General features: G+C 31.8%; 2 protein-coding genes across 3 annotated transcripts; one reads left to right on the top strand and one right to left on the bottom strand.

Annotated features, from left to right (window-relative positions):
- The first annotated feature begins 633 nt into the window (after nt 1-633).
- LOC139502936 (uncharacterized) lies at nt 634-5,703 on the top strand. Of its 2 annotated transcripts, none has more exons than XM_071292609.1 (3): nt 634-1,138; nt 2,689-2,834; nt 5,156-5,703. In XM_071292609.1, the coding sequence occupies exons 1-3, from the start codon at nt 999-1,001 to the stop codon at nt 5,230-5,232; spliced, it is 363 nt and encodes a 120-aa protein (XP_071148710.1). In that variant the 5' UTR covers nt 634-998; the 3' UTR covers nt 5,233-5,703. The 2 variants fall into 2 exon arrangements, with proteins under 2 accessions (XP_071148710.1, XP_071148709.1); XM_071292608.1 differs by having other exon boundaries at nt 2,689-2,838.
- Nucleotides 5,704-7,811: 2,108 nt separating this feature from the next.
- LOC139503180 (fibrinogen-like protein A) lies at nt 7,812-20,930 on the bottom strand. Its single transcript, XM_071292924.1, has 5 exons — nt 20,527-20,930; nt 15,248-15,381; nt 12,198-12,294; nt 10,720-10,884; nt 7,812-9,395 (listed from the first exon to the last, which is right to left on the bottom strand). The coding sequence occupies exons 1-5, from the start codon at nt 20,819-20,821 to the stop codon at nt 9,142-9,144; spliced, it is 945 nt and encodes a 314-aa protein (XP_071149025.1). The 5' UTR covers nt 20,822-20,930; the 3' UTR covers nt 7,812-9,141.
- Nucleotides 20,931-26,317: the final 5,387 nt, after the last annotated feature.

The raw sequence follows: 26,317 nt of genomic DNA, 5'->3' as shown, positions 1-26,317 counted from the left end.
AGCAGATACAACGTCACCATTGTTTCGGAGTTTGTAACTTCAGTCCATCCCCCATTATCAGTGTCCATTTCACAGACCACAGTCATGCTTTGTCCGTTTTAAGGCTGAATGACATACACTCCACTACATGAGTCAGCTGGTAACTCGCTACAGTCCTTCGGTGGTGGATTTAACCCTTAGATTATAAAGAAGAGGAACAGTTATTAATTATTTGGAAGTTTGAATCCGATTTAAGCATGTCCAAAGGCACCGAAAACTTTAAAGTCAGTGCTTACTGCTGTTGTGTCTGTCATATTTTTTTCGTTCGAAGGCCGACCGGATATAGTCAAAGTAACTGAAAGTGACATATTACATTGACAAAAAAGTGTTTTGTTCTTTGGTTTAGAAGATGGAAACCAAAACATTTAGAAATAATAACACTATTATAGCAGTTCTAACACTATAATATCAGTTCTGTGTATCACCAAAACAGTGTCTTATAATATAACTATCAATAAAAGTAGATGTGGTGTATCGGTCATGGAGACAGAAATCCAACAACAATGAGACATAAAGGACAACAAACGGTCTACAAAAATAAAGAGGTGTCTGAATTATATGGGTCAGGGTCCCTAATAGACCTTGAGCTGAGGAACTCAGATGACGTAATTAAAAAACAATATTAGTCCGCGATACAATTGTGGATGCTGTGATTTTAAAAATGGACATAAATGAACAATAAGAACTGTTTTATAGAGCTGATGTGATGAGAAAAGAAATATGTAGATTTGACCTGAAATAAATTATTAGAAAGGACAATTTTTTTATTGAGTTTTATGATCAGAATTTTGGGATTATTTCATGTGGAGAGTGACATTTTTCACCATCTTCCGGGGTCCAGCAATTTGCGAAAAAAGTAATCTCACTTGCCACCCCGAAAATTTAACCAAACATGTATAAATGTATCAGCTTCGATATGAGCCATCCTACATGTTCAAGTAAACGATATGGACTGAGCAATGGAGGAAAACGTTACCATTGTCGCCTATGGAGAATTAATTAAAAATGTTGACCCAAATTGTGAACTATTATTTCAAAGGTGTTGGAGTGTTTCATGGTTCAATGATCACAATTTCGGATGGGAGCTGCTGAAATCGAGGTCAGTTACACTCTTTTAGTGCTATTTGATTAAAAAGAATACAAAATGGCTACCAATAATTTAGATTTTTTTCAAAAATATACCAATTTTATACTTATAAACAGTGAAGAGGCAGGAAATGGGGCATGCATTATTTGGACGGGGGCCACTCAGAGGAGAAATAATTATATTGTAGGGATGATCAATGTCACATACCCAAATGCCAAACGTACTAAAATGAATGTTGCACGTTTAGCAAAAATTTTGCAATTGAAATCTACTGATTTAGCCAAAAATTTAGATGCTTCACACCTTTGTCATAATGCATTGTGTGTAAATACAGACCATATTGTTTTAGAACCTCGGGAGATTAACAATCAAAGAAAAATATGTGTAGCTGCACACCAATGCACCACACATATTGTGCATGGCACAAACTATACTAACTGCATGCTGAATCTGAAATTGTGGTTTGTTATGATTTTGTAGTAAACATATGCATCTTGCACATTTTACCTCCACATTAATCATCTCTGAAAATACAAGTTTTTAACACAAGTAAAAAACGAAAATGGGAAAAAAGCCCACCCTCATACCCCCAAGACACTGAAACAAACATGGCAAACATGTTTATGCAAGATTATAAGCTCAGTCAAACATTTATATGGTTTTTTTCGCCAGTGTTTACTAATTTTTACAGTGCAAGGGGAGTAACTCTTGATGGTTTCATTACTGTGTCAGAAAACTGGGTCATTCAATCAACAGGTGATCACAGGCAGTAAACATGCGGTAGAGAACTAAATGAAAGTGAAACATAGAGACAAATCAATGAACAAAGTATGACAGTCATTAATTAAATAAGTTAACAAAAAACAAAAGAAAAAATAACAGAAAGGAAAAAATCCAAATATGACATCGAGTTACAAAGGCAAACTGTGAATGACCTAATGTTGTAATATTCATTTTACATGGTTTTATTTTGTTTATAATTTTGTTTCAAGGTATGTGTTTTCCAAGAAATGCATGTACTGTGGCTGTATGCATGCATGCATGCATGCATGCATTGGGAAATATGAAGTGGTCTTTTTGTCTGATACAAGGTTTATTTCAGTGTCTTGGACCATTATCCCATTTTCATAACAAACTTAAAATAAACAAACTTTTTAATTTAAAGAAAAACACAACTAACTCATATCATGCTCATATATTCCTGAAAAGTGTTTGTTTTAATATAATATAAGATGTTTAGTATTCTCTGTAAATAAATAAATAACTACATATGCTTCCTGAAAGGCTGAAAGAAAACCATATTGTGTAACCTTTTAATATAAATGTTAATCTGGCCATGAACTACAACCTGGCTGTGGAACGAATTCTTTCGGACTTGAATTCTGACATAGCTTTGGTTCTAACTGATGTTTTTTATATCCACTAATCAACCTGTTTCGCACTCTCTTGTTTAACAAAAAATCGATAGCCTGTTTTTTACGAGCTTTTAACCTGTTTAATTTGACACGTAAACTTTTTTGATATGCACAATCATATATTTCACGTTTACGTATTTTTTTCAGAGCCACTACAGCACGAGACTTTCTACCCAGACCACAACCTACAGCTTTTAGGGTCTTAGCCAATGCAACATCCCGTTTATTATTGACTTTCAAGACTGCTGCAGATGCACGGCCTAAGGCATTGCGAGAAAAATTCTTATTCTTCGGTAGGTATGTAGAAATTGTCCTATTGACGGACTCACACTTATTTGTATTGCTGAAAAATTGCATCTGATTTAATGCGGTCTGAGACAGTTTCATTTCTAACAATGATTCTATTAATAATTTGTCAGTCTTATTTGGTTTCAAAGACCTATTTTGTAAACCATGACTGCTAAGGTTAATAGATTTGTACCACCAACTAGTTTTATACCACCATTACATAGTGTTATGCTCCATCTACACGTATCGCTACAATTACCACTATAACAATTCACAACAGACTTAACAATGCGTGGCAAACATTTTGAAACTTGTTGTCGGTCACCATTATATTTTGCAAATAAACATTTCATTATACCATGTGAACGTAATTTTAAATCATTGGCAAAAGCTATTTTAATATCATTCCTCTGGGCCTTTGTAGCTCCAGGGAACATACCGACACTAAATTTTGCTCGCAATACCTCATGGAACTGACTTTGACCCCGGTGAATAGTATCTGCCAGTCTATTTACTGACCATAAAGGGTCAAATATTTCCTGCATTGCTTCTTGTAGACCTTGTACACTTTTTGCATCCCCATCAGTAGTACAATAGTCCACAAGTAAATCAAGTTTAGCAATTTTTTTACCTATTTCATACCCAAGATCCTTCTCGCTCAAAGGATCATACCTATTTGTATTTGATGTGCAGTACTCGTGATTAGGACATTCAATGTCATAACCTTTACCGCGTAACCATGCACCAACCCAGCAAAGTTTGTTTACAAGGTGAAAACCAATGATATCATGATTGTCAGTTTCATTTTCACAGGCAATACCAATGACTTGTGATGCATTTTGTCCCATTTTATGCCTACTTTTTATATGCACGCTCTGATAGGTACCATCCATTTGTAATTTTACAGGACTATTTTTATTTAACCCTAAGGTTTCATTTCTCTTTCTGAAACTCTCAACCACTTGTTCGGTTTCATTTTCCGCAAGTTTTACAACCTTGTCACAAACAGTATTTTTTATTCTCTGCATTGTTCCTTTTGACATAGGAGGAATACATGATCTAGTTAAAAGTAGTCGCGCGCTATCATTACCAATATTACAGTTTATCACGCCAGTCTGAAACCCATAGTTAATTGTAGCACTCTTGCGACCAGCACGTCCTGTGTCAATTTCTCTAAATAGTTTATATTTTTCTGAAATAAATTTACACTTGGTACACTTCATTTTCCAAATCCAACCAAGACCCCATTGAGTCTCTTGTACCAGTTCAAAATGTGGAACAACACACTTTGGACTTTTATTTAAATGACATATTATAAGACTATTGATCATTAAAATATTAAGATCTCTATCTACTGTTCTATTTTCAGTACTTTTCTCCTCTAAATATTCATCTAAATAATCATCTGACAATTTATGCGGTCTGAGTAGTTTGACTGTAGTCGCACATTTTTCAGTTTGGGGAGCTACATAAGATTTTTTATCGTAACTCTCTTTTGAGTACAGCTTAAATTCCTTTTCTGTAAGGCGGGGTAACCAGACAGATTCTGTGGTGCTTTTAGGAGTCAAATCTGTAGTGGAATTAGAAAATTTTAAGTTTAGGTGGTGCAGGTAAAACTTGCATAGATAAATTTTTTAAAACCTGTGTAGATGGAGCTGTAGATGGAGCAACACCATTAATAACACTACAACCTTGATCTGTTGTTAGGGATACACAACGCAATAGATGGGCTTGCTTACCAACCTTATATTGGTTTCTTTTCCTTTTCCCTTTCATTATTGAATAAATACACACTCTGTTATGTTTGTATAATTCTAAATTATGACATCATAAAGTCATGACGTCACAAAAGCGATGACGTCACAATGTTATCTTCACTAAAGAAAAGCACCATTTTTCCCTATTTGAACACTCACACAAAAAGAACTCTAAAATGGTTATTACTTGATGGATTTTAAAACTAAAACCTGTTTTAGAATTGTCTGTGAATGATCTTAACAGTTATTAAAAAATAAAAATGTTCTATTCCTTCTATGAAAGAAATAAATATCAAAAACATTATTTTCTGAGTGAAAAAATCCTTAAATCTACCTTATTTACAGTAAAAAACACAATATTTTCATGATTCATCATCTAAACATGATGATTTTTATAAAGTCAGTTAGGTAATGAAGGTTTGTTAAATGGCACTTTAAGCTATGAAGAGTCTTAATCAATGTCTAAATTGTGAATTGATAACATATGGATTTTGTGCTTTTTTTCTACTAAAAGATATAAGGAACAGTAATAAGCATGCTTACTTAAAAATTAACTTATTTTATTTCAGATGCGGAAAAAAACTTCACAGAATTGTTCGAAAAGGTGTACCGAAGAAATTCATTCTGCAATACAAGTGGAATCTGACATTTGCTGATCTAATATGGGTCAGGGTCCCTAATAGACCTTGAGATGAGGAACTCAGATGACGTAATTAAAAAACAATATTAGTCCGCGATACAATTGTGGATGCTGTGATTTTAAAAATGGACATAAATGAACAATAAGAACTGTTTTATAGAGCTGATGTGATGCGAAAAGAAATATGTAGATTTGACCTGGAATAAATTATTAGAAAGGACAATTTTTTATTGAGTTTTATGATCAGAATTTTGGGATTATTTCATGTGGAGAGTGACATTTTTCACCATCTTCCGGGGTCCAGCAATTTGCGAAAAAAGTAATCTCACTTGCCACCCCGAAAATTTAACCAAACATGTATAAATGTATCAGCTTCGATATGAGCCATCCTACATGTTCAAGTAAACGATATGGACTGAGCAATGGAGGAAAACGTTACCATTGTCGCCTATGGAGAATTAATTAAAAATGTTGACCCATATGTGAAGATCGTAATGTAAGACTGCCAGAATAAAGGAATTCATTCAGAGTTACTCTGAATTCTGGTTTATGTTGATTTTTAAATTCTTGTCTTAAAAATTACGTGTACCAATTAGAATGTTTATCACTGAAAAAATGTTGAATCAATTAGTCAATTGTATTTTGGCATTAGAAAATTTAAATTTTTCAATTAATAGAATTAACAACTGTACATTTCCATTTTTTTTTAATGACTATTGATTTTAAACGCATTTGTAAACCACGGTGGGTAAGGTTGTCCTGCGAGAGAACGTTCTGTGCTGGTGATTCGGTCCTGACGGGTGATGGTGATAGTTCAAAAAATGTAAACAAAGAAAAAAAATATGATTTTTGACGTTTTCTCTCATAAAAAATGGGAGGAAACAGTTGAGATTTTTTGATAATGTTTTTTATGGGTTCATATGCAAATTATTTAAATTGTGACCCTCTAAACTGTTTCAGTTAGCATAACACAAATTAACATGCTCATTTTCAGAAAATCGAGAACTGAAAAAATAAAGCAAAAATGCTTTTGGAGTCCGCTTTATATACCCAAATCATCAAGACAAAATTGTTTTGTGAAAAACCAGTGTAATTTATAAAAAAAATGCGTTTTCTCAGTTTATTCATGTCCTGATACTGTGCTGGTGGGTCCTGTCATTGTGCTGGTGGGTCCTGTCATTGTGCTATTGATTTGGGATAAAAAGTTGGTCATATTTGAAACAAATGTTACAAAATCAATAAAATTGGGCATATATTGTATGCAATTGAATTCGTGACTCCTATCTTTACTTTTGTGCTTCTATTTGGCTGTTTAATAAGCGTTAAACACTTTTCAAAATAATCGTAACTTATATTACATAAAAGGCCAACATCTTCCGTTCAATAGCAGATGAAAATATATCTTATTAGAATAGTTTTATTTAAGATATTGAATGCCCATAAATTAATGATTTCTACGTAATATACCAACTAAAACAGTTTTTAAAGGTGCTTGAAGTTAAGCGACATTTATAACAACAATAAAGGTTTGACAAAGCGGATATTTTCATTTAAAAAAAAATGTTTTGGTGGAAAGCCATTGAAGTGTTCTCTGAACAATTGGTTTTTAATCTAATCGGTTTTACTTTTATTGTTTTGTAAGAGATTAGACTGTTGGTTTATTGTTCAATTGTTTCGCATTTTGTTATGTCTGCTGGGCCATTTATATTTGTCTACGCGGAATGAGTTTTGCTCATTATTGGAGGCCGTACGATGACTTAAAATTGTTAAATAAACGTTGTGTGGACTCTATTTGATTGTTATCTCCTTTCCAATCATACTGCATCTCCTTTTTTATATGACAGGAAATTCTGTTAAAGTGAAATACTTGCCATCTATCATCAGTTAATCATATGGCACATATCAAGGTATATTTTAGTAAGTTATATATAAAAATGTATAGACATCTACAAATGAAATTTCAAATTAACGAAACCCCATAATTCACAATAATCAATATAATAAAATAAACTTTACCAAATAATAACATCTATTTCAAGGAAAATAATGATAACAAAAGTTGGGGTATGTCTGTTTTTTTTTTTTTTTTTGTACCCTATAAACATAAAAAAAAGAAGCATGTCAAGATACATTGTTGTATTACATATATGGATTGTCTACGAGAAAAATAGTTTGTATACAATTTTACGTCAAAAAATCCAGTGGGATCAAAACTGTATCGTATTAACTTTGAATTTTTCGAAAAACTAAGGATTTTCTTATCCCAGGCACAGATTAATGAGCGTCACTGATGAGTCTTATGAAGACGAAACGCGCGTCTGGCGTACTAAATTATAATCCTGGTACTTTTGATAACTATATAGATTAACTTAGCCGTATTTCGCACAACTTTTTGGAATTTTGGATGCTCAATGCTCTTCAACTTTGTACTTGTCTGGCTTTATAAATATTTTGATATGATCGTCATTGACGAGTCTTATGTAGAGGAAACGCGCGTCTGGCGTACTAAATTATAATCCTGGTACCTTTGATAACTAATGACATTAAAAGCATAAATATTCTGATATACAATTCCTGCAATACGATGTGACTCGTATATTTATTCAGATGCACTACTACATTTATAACTTAATCAACAAAGATAAGTGGTATGATTACAAATGTGACAACCATCCACCAGAAACAAAAGGCCATGGATGTTTGTAGCAATAGATTACCGTACGTCGACGTTAGGCCATGGATGTGTGTAGCAATAGATTACCGTACGTCGACGTTAGGCCATGGATGTGTGTAGCAATAGATTACCGTACGTCAACGTTAGGCCATGGATGTGTGTAGCAATAGATTACCGTACGTCGACGTTAGGCCATGGATGTGTGTAGCAATAGATTACCGTACGTCGACGTTAGGCCATGGATGTGTGTAGCAATAGATTACCGTACGTCGACGTTAGGCCATGGATGTGTGTAGCAATAGATTACCGTACGTCGACGTTAACAAAAACTTATACCGTAAAATAAGCTAACAAAAAACATACCAGCAAAACAAATGTATTTTACCAATGAAACCAATGGCATGTTCTATACTAGAATAATAAACGAAAGAAATGAAATGGCAGATAGTAAAACAACCCAATAACAATCGATGAATAGGCTTCCAACTTGGGAAAAGCCAGTAAAGAATCTGGAGGACTGAAGCATGATTTTAAGCGATAAACTCTATTCTAACTCGAATCTACAGTAATTTGTGAAACAGAGTTTCATAATTATAAAAATGCACATATAAATAAGATAGAGGTTGACTCATGAGGTCAGCACAAAACCCAAAAATCCGTTCACAAAAAACGACATAAAGTACCTATCAAATAGAAGTCGAAGTTATCGAAAGTCAGATAAGCCAATTACAATTTATACAACGATTATGTTTTCCAAGAAAACATATCAATCAGTACACATGCAAGTGGTTTAGTGTTAAGCGTCATAAACAGTTTAAGTCGTGTTTTCAAACGAAAACTAACATAAGTAAAATATAATCTTTCCATGTAAACTGTTTGATTGGTTGTCAGTCATATTTGTAATTCAGTTAGCAGTAGTTTACCAATATTCTAATCACGTAAATAGGATACAGAGAGACGAATCAAGGTAAGCAAACAATCACAGAGAATATCAGGAAATGTAAAAGGAGCCATACCGGGTGCGTCGTCAAGGTAAGTTTCTCTCGCTATACACGAGTCACATAACATGTAAATCCATGTCCAAATTTCAAAATCTCGTAGTAGAGTTTCGATAAAAGAAATAAAATTAAAGGTCAGTCAACGAAACTGGTATATAAAGATCTGAGACCACAGAGAGTTGAGACACCTATATATTGTATCGATCAATATTCCGTGATGTTGACCGCTGATAACTGTTTATGTCAAGGTTTTGGTTTGATCATCATCATTGTCTTTTTGAGTCCAGACATATCTCTCCACGGCTTCCAATAAACTGCCGAGTAAGAATTCTCTTTTGAGTACTGGTATACACCATTAATATTGACCGCAGCACATGCGCGATACCACCAGGCGCCTTTTCTACTGACAGCACAATTTTTTGTACCTTTATCGTTGTCCCTGTCACGAGTACTAAACATCATACCACTTAATCCTCTATAATTCAACATACCATTACCTGTAAAGCATGTACGACATGATACAACATTATTATGTGTACGTTTTACCTAAGTCAGTGAACCGTAAAAATTCTAGCAAGATCAATAGGAATCTAGTTGAAAGAAACACGTTCAGTTTCCAGTAATATAGTGATTGAAAACAGGGCCATGGTGAGAGCCCTCTGATCTCTCACTCTGCCTAATATCAAACAGACAGTTTGTTAATATGCAGATACAAACATGGCTCAAAGGAATTTGGGTACACTTCCTGTCTTCCATGTTTACGGAGGGCCCAAAGTGCAAGTTGGATATTCTAAATATATAGTGAAAACCTACCTAAGACCGCTTACATGAATGTGAGACGGTGAGACCACCTGTTCAAACATAAATCCTTTTGATACAACCTTTATATATCCAGAGCCTATGATTCTGTCGAATTTTATGGACATTGAGAGACTGGGGGTCTCATCGTAATTTAAGCCGTCTCCGGTAGGTTTTCACTATTAATTTTGAATATCCAACTGGTAATTTGGGCCCTCCTTAAACATAGGAGACATGAAGTGTACCCAAAGTCCTTAAAATCAAGTTTGTATCTACATATTACCTAACTGTGTGCAAAATATGAGGGAGATTGAGACATCAGGGGTTCTCTCCATTGCCCCGTGCCTTGTGTCCTGTAATTTTGACAATTTTTATTTGAAAAATGACAATCTAAGCCCTTCGTAGATATTGAAGATGACATTTTTCTGGGAAATCCTTTTGATACAACCTTTATATATATATATATATATATATATATATATATATAGAGCCTACGGTTTTATCTAATTTTATGGACAATGAAAGACCAGGGGGTCTCATAGTCATTTAAGCGGTCTCCGATAGGTTTTCACTGTACATTTTTGGGGGTAGAGGGGCTTTCCATACATATTTCTATTTCTATCTTTAAATGTTTTTACAGTGATTTGTTATATATGTTATATATAAAATTAATTCTTTGATGTCGTTTTATTAATAAATATTGGTATAAAATAAAGACAAATATGCAACTGACATACGGGTTTATATTCGAGGACAAAGAGAATTTTCAACAGCTTGAAAGGGTCATAAAACGATTTCCTATGTGTCTTTTACTCCTCTAAACTATAAAAATCATGCTTTTAATGTTATCAATTTTTTTTTTTTTTTATAATTTTCATTTAAATTTAAATATTGAAGTGACTGCTAGCAGCCGATTGGATACTGATATATGATCTTAATAAAACTTAAACTATGACCCAAGGATTTAAGAAATCGCAAATATCATAAAAGAAACTTGGTAACTATTTGTTACATAATGATTACCTGCTGTTCCATTGTAACCGGTCAGATTGAGTTTATAGTTAGCACTCTCGTCGCCAACATACATTCTACTATATACAGCATACGCTGTAACCCCTGTAAAATCTTCAAGGTCAAATCGGACTTGGTAGGATCTTTGTCGAAGTATGAAATGTAGATTATCATTCCCTGTAAGATTGGTAATTAATATGTGTTGAATATTAACAGGACATATATTTGTTAAAGTTTAACAACCCTTCAGATTGCATTCACAGAAGGGATCTCGTATTATTGATAAACATTGGTATAAAATAAAGACAAATATGCAATTGACATACGGGTTTATATTCGAGGACAAAGAGAATTTTCAACAGCTTAAATCAGTTTTATCGTATTGATTAACATTTTTTGTTTTCAAACGCTAATAAGTAAGTTTGGACAAATCTTTTCCAGTATTTATTATTTTAATTTCTTGGTCACAAAATATTTCTGTTCATCAAATCTTAAGTACATGTACGTTGCATGCATTTTATATAAACTATTATTCAATGTTTTGAAGTTATGCGTGTAACGTTATTAGTTTGGCTTAACTACGGACCCTTGCTTTTGTAATTATATACATTTATTTCCCGTGCCTGAGGGAGATATGAAGATTTGCGAGGGTGAGGAAATCTTCATATCTCCCGAAGCAAAGGAAAATGCATGTTTTTTCTCCATTGCCTATACTTTCATACTTTTTTTTTACTTCTGAACATAAAATATTAGTTTACATAATTATTTTCTTATCCGTTTGTTTTTCTATAACTAAACACAACATACAAAATGATAACAAGAACCGATTAAACGTTTTGAATTATTCCTTCATGTCTGATTTAGAGCTGAAATAGTTTTAAAAACGAAATAACTTTACTATCATTAACAAAGTTTAAAACATTAACTGTGGGTAACGTCGCTTAAGGAAATCCCGACGTTCAGAGGGGAATATGATACTCAGAAGGGAATTTAAGTTTGGTTCGACGTCACGTGGAATAGTTTTAACCAATCAGATGTTTCTTTCGCTATCAAAATCCACATGCAGTGGAATAATATATGTTCATATTTTCTACGCTAGTCAGATTACATATATAATGACTAGAATGATTCTTAGTTTTAGTGTGCGCCTTTGAATTATGTAAACCCGTAATACAACAAATTCTTTAAGACGAATAACTTACACTATAACTTATATTTTTTAGATAGCAGTTTGGCATTTTATGCGAAGTGTTAAAACAATATTATTTGTTTTTGTTAATCAATCAAATACTGACAAAGCATACGTTTTTATCTTGTTTTATTAAGAAGTGTTTTTATTTACTAGTTTTGAAATGCATGTATTTAATTTCATTTAACATATCACATATAAAAAATGAAAAGTCAAACAAATTCCGAACTTGTTGAAAAATGTTAAAAAGGACAAAAAACACCCATTTGCATGACAAAATGTTTTGCTTGTATAAACTTACCAAGCCAATGTTCTCCAGCAATGTTCCCGAATCCGGTTTTGTAATCATCCCATAACCTATAGAAATCAACAGTTCCATCATATCTTCTTTGGACAGTCTAATAAGATACAATAGTAATGTTAGTATAAATATAAAGAAAACTATATTACTATTGTAGCATTGTACAAATCAACAACCCGATATTTTATTTACTGATATAAATTAACGATTCGTACCTAATGGAGTAATACTCTGAATTGATATCGATCGAGACCATGATGTATACTTTAGATAAGTGTTGGTCTTACCCCACATAGGTCTTAAAGTTATTCCACCTTTTTCTGATGCACTTTTATAAAAAAGAAAGAGGGAAAAAAACCTTAATTTTTGATAGACAAAGGTCAACGGTTCAGAAAAGATGTGATTTTAAGGTAATGAAATTCTATTTTTCATCTAAATGTGGGACGTATTTGACTTTTTATGACCCGTTTTGCAATATTTAGTGGCTAATACATGCAAAATATTGCTTTGGATACATAGCTATTTAGAGATCATGTTTCAACATTTTAATTATTGAAAATAAAATGTATGGAAAATATTGATTACATAGATATCCTATACGACAAACACAGTTAGAATAGTTGTAAAAAAGCCAGACAAAGAGTATGGTAAACACTTATGAAGATATTTTTTTTTATGTCCTAATGTTCTTTTTAGCTTTAATCTAATAAGCATTTGTATTGCCAGAACAGAGTTGCAGTAACTTTCTGGAACGAACTAAATGGGTATGGCCTTTTCAGATCCTCTGAACACATTGAAGGGTATTACATTTGTCTTATCCAGTAAGGTATAAAGAGAAGACGGGAGTAAAACCAAATCGAATCGCATAACCTCCCAACTATTTTTGTCTCATACAATAGTGCTACCACCGTTGACAGGTCATGTACAGTAGCATATCATGCTGTACAAGCATAACTTTCCCACCAATTGCAAATAGACATATAGTGGTGCATATAACTAAAAGAATTTTAATTTTTTTTTAATTGATCATTGTCTAGAAAACTAGTATTTAAAAAGACTTCAAAATGCCTTTTATATCACTACAAACCATTAAAAGTCTGAAATGGCCTATATCTGTACTCGACTGTACTGATTTTTACTCGACCAGTCTGAATTCGTCTGAGATTTACTTGATAATACTCGACTGAAGTCTGAACCATACTTAACAGTCTGAATGTGTACTTGACCAGTACTTAACCGTTTTATACGAGTCTGAACCGTACTCGACCTAGTCTGAACCATACTCGACCTAGTCTGAACCGTACTCGACATAGTCTGAACCATACTCGACCTAGTCTGAACCATACTCGACCAAGTCTTAACCAAACTAGACCTATTCTTTGTATCTATCAACTGAGTTTTATCAATTTAGGAATTGTTTTTAATAAAAATGAAATTTGAACAACAACTTGAAATTAAAAATGTATTCAATACAGTATTGAAATTAAAATTTCACAATAATCAATCATAATATAACTTGAACTCAATATTAATCAGCACTTACATAATAATATATATCAACTTTTAAAATATAAATAAAACAAGCTAATCAAATAATCTAACAAAATGAATTGTGACTAATATTTTCAATATTATTCAAAATTTTATTAATATTTCGGAAGCATTTTATGGTAACTGGACTATTTTCACCATTAACTTAAGCCTAGTATAGATTTATGGTGTCAGTTGAGTTCAGGTAATAATGCACTGTTTTTTATAAGATATATATAAAATAGTATATAAAACAACTTAATAAATTTAAAAAAAATGAGAGCTTAATTGTTTTGTTTTATTAAACCAAAAATTTAATATAATCATTATAATAGAATTTCCATAGCAATCCTTGATAAACTTTTTAAGAAAGGAAATGTATTCCAAAGTAACAGTAAAAAAAAATTTCAATTAATTTAAGCATTTTTTTGTCAAATAACATGGCATACATAAAGCACTTTAATATGTTCTAATTGTCTCAGTACATGTCTGTTTTACAGGTAAAAAGAAAGCCCTATTTTCTTAAATTCGTGTATTACTTATCTAGTACATACATGTATATTCGAAAGGCCTTGTTATTTAATTTAAACAGGATGTTGCAATTTTGAATCAATGTTATTTAGAATTTAATACCTCTGACCAGGTGTGATCTTATTTATGAGTTTGCCCCCAAGCAGAGGTTATACTTTATATTTCACCACTAATCAGAAAAACAATTTCATTTATTTATTTAATTTTATCCCTTTTTGATATAAGTTATATATAATATATATTTGTTATCCTTAATATAATCAGAGATATATTTCTTTTATAAGGTTAAAATCTTTTATAAATTTTGTTGTCTGTTGTTATATATGTCAGTTAAAAAGAAATTTATTTTAACAGCTAAAAAAGTAGAGGTTTTTTGGTCTAGTATGGTTCAGACTGGTCGAGTATTGTTCAGACCTTTGGTTAAGTATGGTTTAGACTGGAAAAATAGGTCGAGTACATGTCAAGAATGGGTTAAGACTGTTTCAGACTGGTCGAGTAATAGTTCAGACTATTTTCAACGACAAAGATAAGGGTCAAGTACGATTCAGTACAGTCGAGTAAGGTTCAGACTGGGGTCGAGTAATGTCAAGTAACAGTCAGACCAATTCAGACTGGTCGAGTAAAAATCAGTACAGTCGAGTACAGATATAGGCCATTTCAGACTTTAATGGTTTGTAGTGTATGTATCGTATAGCAGGTTATTTTCGCGGGTGGAAAATTTCGCGATTTTCGAAATATTTTGGCGGTTATTTTTTTTTTATATACCTTTGCATGTGCGGCTTGAAATTTTGTTGTACTCGCGAAAATAAGTGAAAATTTGCACCCCGCCAAAATAACCCGCTATACAGTATTTGCTTCAAGCAAATTATTCGGTAATTAATTATGATATATGTCCTATTTTAGTATAGAAATGTATGACATAAACAAAATCCGAAACAGTGGCGCGTAGCAGAGACGACATAACCATTGTTTCGAAGCATATAACTTACAGTCCATCCTCCATTATCGATACCCATTTCACAGAAAACTGTCATGCTGGGTCCGTTTTCAGGCTGTATGACATACACTCCACTACATGATTCAGCTGGTAACTCGCTACAGTCCTTCGGTGCAGGATTTAGCCCTAAGATTGAAAAAAAAAATCGGGAAAATTATTAACTATTTGGTAGATTGATCAATATTGAATATAAAAAAGAAGTTGTGGTATGATTGCCAATGAGACAACTGTCCACAAGAGACCAAAATGACACATATACATTAAGCACGTTTGACGGGCTCGAAAACTATAAAATCAGTGAGTGTTGCTGAGGTTGTCTGTCATATTAATTTTTTGAGGCTTAGGTGGCGACCAGCAGCCATAGGAATTGTACAGTGATTTCTAATGTTTCAATTTTGCGGTTGTGTTTAAGGATTCACACTCCTGGTGAGGTGTGTTATAATCCTATCATAATTGACACGGATTGTCAAAGGTCACCGTACATGATACTCCGACTTGCGGTACAACACTTTACTATCCTGATTTAGTCAAAGCTGCACGTGACGTTTAACATTAACACTTTTTTTTGTGTTCCTAGTCATAAAAGTAATTGGGACGATGATTTTCGTTTTTGGACAGTTTTACATTTGGTCATACTGGGATCTTTAGATATTCTAACGAACAGGAACACAAAGTGAGGTCCATACATTGACCTGTAATTGTCTGTTTCTTTTGATTGAAGAATAGGTGTCTCATTGTATCAATACTAGTATATTTTAAATTCCCTGTTGATTATGTACTATAATTTAAAGAACAGTTTTAGAAAATCATTTTTAATTTTTGATTACATCTGTCCATGTTTATAAAATGTATAAGGGTTTGAGAAAGCTATTGATGTCTTAAAACTTTTATAAGAAAACCCGAATTAACACGTGAACAACGATCACCAACTGTAGGAATTGTATGTTACGCCTTCAGGGTTTTGTCCGTGTACATGTATTAAGTTGACTACTCTAAACCAAGATATTGAGTCTGAACACATGTACATATAATCTCAACTGTTTTACAAATTCAAGAAGAAGAATATTAACCATACATTAAAAAAGTGTAAACCGATGTATTGGCTTCTGTAACAATGTTAACACAACAAATAATCAAACCTTATCGTTTACTTTTACAAATTGTGAGGGAGAGTTGTATCTTCTTATATCTTAATAATGAAAGCTTACAAAATAACAGGCGAAATCTAAAATATCTTAACATTGTCTTGTATTATAACTATAAATCAAAGGAGATGTGGTGTATATATAGGTCAAGGAGACAGTAGTCCAACAGCAAATATAACCACGAGACGGATATTCCATATATGTTAATACAAAACTAATAAATATCAAAATCAAATTGATGCATTTCATTAGAAAACAAACAAAAAAATTACACAAAAAAGCAGCAAAGAGACATAGAGATATTTTTACATTGGAATAATAGTCATTAAACTAAATGCACATTTTACTGTTCTATCCCTTGTAGTTCTCAAGTATCAAAAACTTCTATGAATGATTATAGCTGTTTAGTAAACGGTAATGAATTAATAATCCAGCGACATATATAATATGTACAAAATAATGGACTCTCAGGCTACTATTACATCTATAAAGGTAACAGTAGAAGTCCGCTGTATACGATATATGAGTTACAAACCATCCGCAGATACATTGACCCAGCTAAAATTCATCTTAGATATAAAGCTTACAATTTGTTATGATTAATGTTGTAAATGCACATGGGACTCATCGGTGGTAGTAAAATAAGTTAAAAGAAGTTTTGTGTTACAAATGTCTGGTTATGTAATGTATTTCAATTGTTTCCTGTAATTAGTTAATACTTCAGTCTTATCATGTACATCTTTTGTATATAATTTTATAAATTTACTGTTTGCAAAAGTATAAATTATTCTAAATAATAGGGATGTTCTGGTAACTAACAGAAAACCTTGGCCGTTTTTGGCACAACTTTTTTGATCTTTTGGTCCTCGATGCTGTTCCACTTTGTGCTTGTTTCGGCTTTCAAACTTTTGTATCTGGGCGTCACTAGTAGATCTTGTTTGGACAAAATGCACTTCACGCGTATTAAAATTTTGAAGCTGTTGCCTTTTGTTGGCTGTTGTTCGTGTGTTTCTTTGTCAATTGTGTTCTCCAATTTATTTATATTGTAGTCCTGTGGTGTTGAGTTGTCATTTTAATGTTATATTTCACATGGCTATAAAAGAGGGAGGTTTGGCATGCCACAAAACCAGGTTCAACTCACCATTTTTTCCTTTAAAAATGTCCTGTACCAAGTCAGGAATATGGCCATCGTTATATTATAGTTCGTTTCTGTGTGTGTTACATTTTAACGTTGCGTCGTTTGTTTTCTCTTATTTTTGAGTGTAAATTCACATTGCGATAAGACGTGTCACGGTACTTGTCTATCCCAAATTCATGTATTTGGTTTTGATGTTATATTTGTTATTTTCGTGGGATTTTGTCTGATGCTTGGTCCGTTTCTGTGTGTGTTACATTGTAGTGTTGTGTCGTTGTTCTCCTCTTATATTTAATACTTTTTCCTCAGTTTTAGTTTGTTACCCTGATTTTGTTTTTTGTCCATGGATTTATGAGTTTGAACAGCGGTATACTACTGTTGCCTTTATTTAGGATATCTTTTTAAACTGCCAGAATAGACGTTTGCCTGCAGGGATTATCTGAATTATTGTCTATGTTGTTTTGTTTTCAATTCTAGTCTTGAAATGTACGTGCAAAAAATAACAAATTTATCAAGACAAATATATCAATTATTTGTTTCTTCTTTTCACATTGAGAAAACTGTTCTAGCAAAATCAATGAAATCATGATTACAACTTCACATAAAAGTTTGTTTCCAATTTAGATAAAAACGTATTGATTGTGTATTATATTTTGCTATTAAAAACAAACAACAGTGTATTCTCCCTTTTAAATCGATTTAAAATGCATTTCTAACATGTTTTCTGGATTAACAAATGATATGTTATTTCTTACTTAATTAATCAGTTTCACTTTTCTTAAACATTAAAATGATACCAAATAGTAAATTTTGTAGAATGTAAACATGATAAAGCGTAATCATACATATAAACAATGGGTTTATTACAACGGAAAGAACAACGAAATGCATAGTCAACTGTGTCAGCTTGCATTTGTTTGTTTAATATATAATTTTCAAATACTGTTGTTTTACGAAGTAGACACTTAACTATCGATAGAATAAAATTGTACCAATTTGGTTGATATCGAAAGAAAATAATATTCAGAGATGTATTGTATTCTTTATGAAGAAACTTCTTGAAAGAGCATCATCTTTATTTAGAACTATAGTGATTAAAAGTTATCAATATCTGTAAGGGTGTTGATATTAAGAAGAAATAATTATTTGAACTATACCTTATATACAAGTACGAAACTAACACTCTATATATTTGGTGAATCAAGAGGGCTTGAAATTTAAAAAAATAAGTACTTTATTCTGGATTACATGATACGATCAAATTACTTTGTAAAGATGTCCTCATTGAATACACCATAATAAGTACCAAATGTACACAATTGGTAATTCAATAGTAAATACGTACAAAAAGACACAAATAAAATAATATCCAAATAATCAATGTTTCATATGTTTACGTACAGTTGGGTACAGACCAAATATTACATTACTTAAACGCACGATAACGCCGCGTGCACATAATTCGTTAGCTATCTTCTATTTCCGCGTTAACGATTATTACATTAACGCAGTCAAAATGGAAATTGCTAATGTCTACTCGTGTCAACGGGCGTTTACTTCAGATTTCACAAGTTTATATTTACGTGCACTTAAAAGCTATATATTTCACAAGTGTATTTTTACGTGCACTTGAAAGTAAACCCGCGTTTTCTTTTCGCGTTTACAGATTGTGTTTATTATTGAATAACGTTTGTGTACATTAGTACATTTATTTTATTTTGTTAAAACGACTGTTATCTTAATATTTTACGTATATGTTTTTAAAACCAAGAAAATTAAAAACAATTTTTATTCAAAGTAATAGCATTTATGCATTGCACAAAATAAGTTCCAATCAATTTAAGTAATAGATTTTTCTATATTTGCGTTTCAAAAGTCGTCAACATGCATGGAAACCCTTTCAGGAAACTTGAACATTATCTGATCGTATCAACTCATCTCTAACTTTAGTAATGATGTTGCCAGACTCTCCAGTTAACTTGAAAAATCAATAAACCGACATAATATACTAAAAGTATACTATTCCTAGAAAAGAACATTTCATACTTCCAATATAAAGTACGAATGGAATGAGTCATGTCAGAGTCGGATGATGGCTAACGCTGTTAAATAGTTTTGTTTTGAATACAAACCATCTCGATCTACTGACTTTAGTGACGGGCCATTTTTATGGATACAGAAAGGATATGCTGCCACTCTAAATTGATTCGGACAACATTCTGTAGTCATTTTGTTTTCCAATATTGCTGCCATCATTATAATACAATCCATCCTGACATGAAAATATAATTGATTTACTATGAGGCTATATATTGTTAGATACAAAAGTGGTAAGTTTTCTTTGATGCGGTTAAATAATTTTGTTATACTTGAGCCAGTCTGAGATGTGAAAAATGGTAGATTTTGGTGCTGATTTGATTATTTGAATAACAGAATGACATGCTTGAAATGTTTATTTGTGCAGAAAAAGATATATACTATAAGTGGTTTAACAACATTAACTGTAATTGTCAATATGTCAACCGACAATGACCATGTTGTCATCAAGTTTAGATGAATATTATCATTTGTTTTGTAAGGTCATTGTATTCAGGATATGATGACAATCTATAAACAGTAGACGTGTCTTTTTTCACGTAAACGCGGTGCTTATCATTTCGCGACACCAATTCAATAATCATAATCATATCAAACGATAGATATACGCAAAACAAAAAGAACATATCAAGCTACCTATGGTATACGTCTTAGAGTAACAAAGCTATACTTAATCAAGGTTCTGATACATAGATTTTCTGTGGAAAATGTTGTATGCATGTCTAAAGCATTTTAATTCAAAAGTTTCGATATTGTATTAATTTAAATTTATTACTTTTACTAAATACTAAATATCAATTTTTGATGTGGCAAATGTAAGAAAATTATGCTAACTATAAACAAATTAAAAAAAAAAGAAATAAAAAAAATGAAACTAGCAGGTATAAGCCTTACCTGAAATCTTCGTCAATGTTTGTGATTCCTTTGAAAAATCCTTAGAAGGGCAGCAATCACGAAATAATGAACAATGTTCTAGAATTGTGTCATAAGAACTAGAGCAGCACTTATCATTTGAGCAAACCAAGGCGCATTCGATTCTTGAACTGACTTTTATTGTTTTCATTGACGGCTCAATTAATCGGTTTTCCGTTTCTATGTGGAACATTTGCGATTTTAAACTAAAACATGCAGTAAATTGTGTAAAAATTATACAAACTAATGCAGTTATTAAGTAAAGCATTTTTTTCATAGGTATGTCGCTACTGATTGCAACTGTTCCTTTTTAACAAAAGCCAAACTAAGAATATGAAGTGTTCGCGTTGGTTCATTTTGATTCGATAAAATTTGATCATGCGATATATTGCATAAATAAAATGTGCAAAAAATGTATAGTTGTTTGTCATTAATTAATTCGTGTTGCTCATTTGCACTACCTTCAAAAGCAATTAAAACTTGGATTATGTTTTTTTTCTAATTAAATAGCAGCGAAAATTGTAGCGAACAATACAGTATATGTAGTAAATATTTTATAGCTTATTACCCTCTGATACAGCTTTACAATCATCTATAAGGAAGACACGTGCCAATGCTCTCTATAATTGTGTTTATTGATGCTCTGGGGAAATTGATACTTTTTGAGACTGATTATGTAATTAAATTTTGTCGTTCTTGTTTGGATTCGCAGTGTTCAGGTTTTGTGTTCCGTGTAACTTTTATTTGTTGCAGTAGTTTATTGATTAAGTCGTTTTTCTTTTTTAACATGGCTTTATTTGAAGAATGGTTTTATTATCCCCGCCAATTATTCTTTCTCGCGTCTTGTTATCAAGCTAATTAATCATAATATTTAAAGAACATTTAGAAAAGAAACATGTTTCACTCTAATCTTGCAATATTATATACACTATTATTTAAATTAAAACGACAATTTGTTCCCCTATTTACAACTTTTGTTATACATGCATGTTACATGTTGTTCATTTGCTATCTCATCATATATCATGTCATATTGACCGACACATATATCAAAAGTGAAACTATCGTTAAGAACTGCATTTGCTATGGATATCCTTAATATCAATTTTAATCGAATAAGGTCACAATCAAAATTTTAGAACTACTTTGTTTGTGCCCGGCTCGTGGCAAGACTTTCAAATAATATCTAATTCGCTACCACATTTAGCAGACTTCGAAAAGATAACGATTTGATGGATTAAAAGTCAGGTGTCCGGTAAGTGGCATATATCTTCGTGTGGAATACTATCTTGTAATCAGTTTGTTTGAAAGCAGTTGAGAAGTTCAAATATTTGCTCATATTCATATCATATATTTGTCCCAATAAGCATGCTTTATTCGAACCTCGTCCTCGTCATGATATATTTGTGTTCAAGACGGGAACAAGAAGAAAGTCATCGGAATTTTAAACCATGTTTCAACAAATTAAGGATGCTCGCAAGTACAAAAAATTCAGCAATTTTTAATTCATTTAATTTTCAATACAAATTAAATCTATTACTTTATTAGCTTTTACTCTATCATATAGTAAAAAAACAACCATAAAGATCAATTCGTTTTGGCACCAGATGACTTTTAAAATGTATATATCATTGAAAATGCTCCAAATCCCTTTGGCGCAAATTTTTTTGTGTGCATTAAATATGAAATATCTTTCTAATTAGTTATCAAAGGTACCAGGATTATAATTTAGTACGCCAGACGCGCGTTTCGTCTACATAAGACTCATCAGTGACGCTCATATCGAATTAGTTATAAACCAAACAAATACAAAGTTGAAGAGCATTGAGGATCCAAAATTCCAAAACGTTGTGCCAAATACGGCTAAGGTAATCTATGCCTGGGATAAGAAAATCCTTAGTTTTTGAAAAATTCAAAGTTTTGTAAACAGGAAATTTATAAAAATGACCACATAATTGATATTTATGTCAACACCGAAGTGCTGACTACTGGGCTGGTGATACCCTCGGGGACGAAACGTCCACCAGCAGAGGCATCGACCCAGTGGTGTAAACTCATCGCTGACCTTTATTTTTAATTATTTTTTTCGATTAAGTGTACTTCAGCTAAACTATTGTAAAATTTAAGCTATGTCTGTAATTTAGTTCTTTTCTTTTTTTCGATATAACCTCCATTTCTCCAATTAGAAAAAAAATACCTTTACACAAATGTATGCTTTTTTCGAAGGTAGATTGTGAGTTGCATAAATAAACGGTGACCCATTTTTTTTATTTTATTTTTCTATTAGGATATGATAAAGTTCATTCAAAGAAAAATATAGCGATATCCTATATTTAAAAAAAAGATTGATTTATACTCGCGAGCCCTCTTAACTATTTTAATCTTCGTATTTGCATTTTGAAACACAATTTCATGGCAAAGCAAAACAATAACACAAAAAGCACAGGGAGACAAACTGTTCCACAAAACACTACATACATGTATATAACTGATTTTGAAGATTGATCAACACGAACTCACAAAAACCGGGATGAATTCAGAGGCTCCGGAAAGGTTACCTATAGGATGTTTTTATCGTAAAACTATGCCCAATATTAATTTGAGATATTTAAATTGATGTCAGATCGTAGAAGTTCATTGTATAATCAATTAATAAACAACAGCAACTAATGAGTCTCGGTTTTATTTATTTTCTAAAATTTAAAAGTTGATATATAGATATCAAAGGTACCAGGATTATATATATTCTACGATTTAATTTCAAATAGTATATTGCTTGGTATTTACAAATATCTGTATTGTATAATAGGTTAATTGTTTTTTAGTTGCGAAACGTATTTCAAATGAATAAAATGTATTAAATATTCTTTAGTTTATTTGTGGACTATATTAGCTTAGCCATTTTCATGTATTGTTAATATTTGATTTTCTAGGAAAGTAATTCATACGTACACATTATCCTAGAAACAGTTGTGACTCTTTGATATAAAATTAGAACAAGAACAAAATTTGAATAGCTAATATTTCATGCGTTAATAGACATGCAATACGAAAAACAAAAAGCTTTTCGAAAGTTAAAATCAAATCAAAATGAATGCATCGATTCTTATGTTAGCAGTAACGAAAGAAAGCCATAAATTAAGAGATTTCAACCACAAATTCACAGACAAATTTATTCCATATTGTATTTCTAATTACCTATCTATCTAATATTAATTGGGTTCGTTGTTAATCTTTGGTTTTGTTGAATTATTATAACATTCATCATTGTATTAAAATCTAGTAACACAGTTTAGTTGTCTTTCTTAGACGCTTCTCGTCAACTCGTGCATGGGGGATAACAACTGTTGTCTTTAATTTATATAGTTAACAAACTCACATTTTCAAATGTTGTTTACGTTCCATCATTTTAGAATTCGTTGATTTTTTACATACAAATGCATTGTGTCAATATTTCAATCTTTCGCGTCTTTATGTGTTCCATCTCGTCGTTTCAAACGAAAAATAGGTTTATTACTATAGTATTAATGAATGGGTGTTTTTATAATGGCACTGTTATATGTCCGAGGGCCATTACAGACATCCGAGGCCATTATTACTGACCGAGGACATATAACAGGGCCATTATAAAAACACCCATTTCTTAATACATTTATTAACCAACTGAACAAAAGTGTATGTGTTGCTTCAAACTTGATGTACTTTCTTACTCTTTTAATGACAGTTTAGTTTGAAATAAATAATTTGTACTTTATCATGATCAAGCTTTAAATATACCAAATATCCAAAATATTTAGTTGAAAGAAGTTATGTGTTGAAAAACAGGATGAACAGTGATTCCTATATATGGTTATTTAATGTTGGTTGTTGGTTACTAAATTAACTAAAATACAAAAAGGTATTATACTCTTTACAACTTAATTTATTAACTTTATTAAAAAAAAAAATTGGGATTAAAACAGACAAACTGGGCATTAATACAGGGCCATTACAGAAAAACAGGGCCATTACAGAAAAAAACAGTGCCATTACCGAAAAAACAGGGCCATTATAGAAAATATGTTATTTTTAATAAACAGTCATTTTTGGCAATATTGTACTTAGTTGGTTAATAAATATGGTTGATGCATAATCTATTGGCCTTATATGTTTAATATGTTAATTAATATTGTCAAATAAGTATTTAGTGCTTTCATTGTTGCTGCTTTTTTCTGAAGAAAAATATGTTTTGAAATTATAAATTTTTATCTTTCTTAGAAACATACTATCACGTGATTCTGAAATAATGAGTTATTTTACCATGAGTTTTATTTTTAGTGCAGTGTTTCATTTTGAATAAAGCAATGGCATTTGTATACCTTTACATCGAAAATACGCTTTCCAGTCGAGAAATTTGTTTTAAAATATAACCAACACAAATAATACTTATGTACCAAGACTATTGCAGGTTTCGGTCTATCGTGTAGCCAGTGTATAAACAAATTATCAACCACAAAAAATGCCACTAGACTTTTAGAAATAGATAACCATCAATCACTGAAACAATTTGTTAAGATATTAAGGTGGTACCTAACACTACAGGGAGATAACTCTGTAAAGTCAGCTAAACGTTTTAATTACGTTGTGTTGCAAATGGAATATTAAGCTTCTCAATTATCAAAATTGGTGTTTGTCAAACTGCTATATAACCAGTGTAATTTTTCTGGCTAAACTTTTGGTTCAAAATTTTCAAAATTTTGATTTTTTGTTAAAGGGTGAGAGTAAATACTTTGACAAAATTTTGTGAAAATTAAACGAGCAACATTAATTTTAGTGAAAGTGTTGGGTACCACCTTAAAGTGAAGCAAAAATACCAAAGCTTCAAGTCTAATTGAAAAGAGGAAGTCCATAAAAACTGGAAAAATCAAACGATATTATGAATAACACGTAGAAGCTTAATGCTCGAGTTATTTCTACATCCTATGATCAATGTTTAGCAGATATGTAACTTTTTAAATCACATATGTTTTACATCAAGAGATCAACATTACGAAAGCGTTTTGAAATGCAAACTCTAGAACAGGTGTTGAGTGAAAGAATGGAGCCACAGCAGATGCCTAAATGAATATGGTTTATGAGTATTCCATTCTTTGAGCCTGTACCAAGTAGTTTTTATGCCCCACCGACGATAGTAGAGGGGTATTATGTTTTCTGGTCTATGCCTCTTTCCGTCTGTTGGTTCGTCTGTTTGTCCGTCCGTTCGTCCCGTTTCAGGTTAAAGTTTTTGGTCGAAGTAGTTTTTGATGAATTCGAAGTTGAGGTCACATCAACTTGAAACTTAGTACACATGTTCCCTATGATATGATCTCTCTAATTTTAATTCCAAATTATAATTCCAAATTAAAGTTTTAACCCCAATTTCACGGTCCACTGAAGATAGAAAATAATAGTGTAAAAACAAATATATCATGTTACAATATAGATGTATACACCCACCTTCATCCTATTTTCATATAGCTTTACATACATTCTTAAAATAAAGTTACATTGTGCTGAAATATAAAACTTCTTTAACATTTTAATTTAATGAAAATTCTTGCAGAAAAGGAAAGATATCCGCAATTATTTAAAAGACATTTCTTTTTGAGAATAAATTTCAATATTGTTTAACCTTAGAGTCTGGAGTGTATACAGTATTTTTTTCGTTCATAATAAAGTCATTCCAAAATATATCTTTAATTTTGTTCCATTCGGATTTCTAACATATTTGATTGCTAAGTACATGTAGCTTTCA

This window comes from Mytilus edulis, chromosome 14 (genome assembly GCF_963676685.1).
Source record: "Mytilus edulis chromosome 14, xbMytEdul2.2, whole genome shotgun sequence".
Lineage (NCBI taxonomy): Eukaryota > Metazoa > Mollusca > Bivalvia > Mytilida > Mytilidae > Mytilus > Mytilus edulis.
This window is presented reverse-complemented; position numbering and strand designations above follow the sequence as displayed.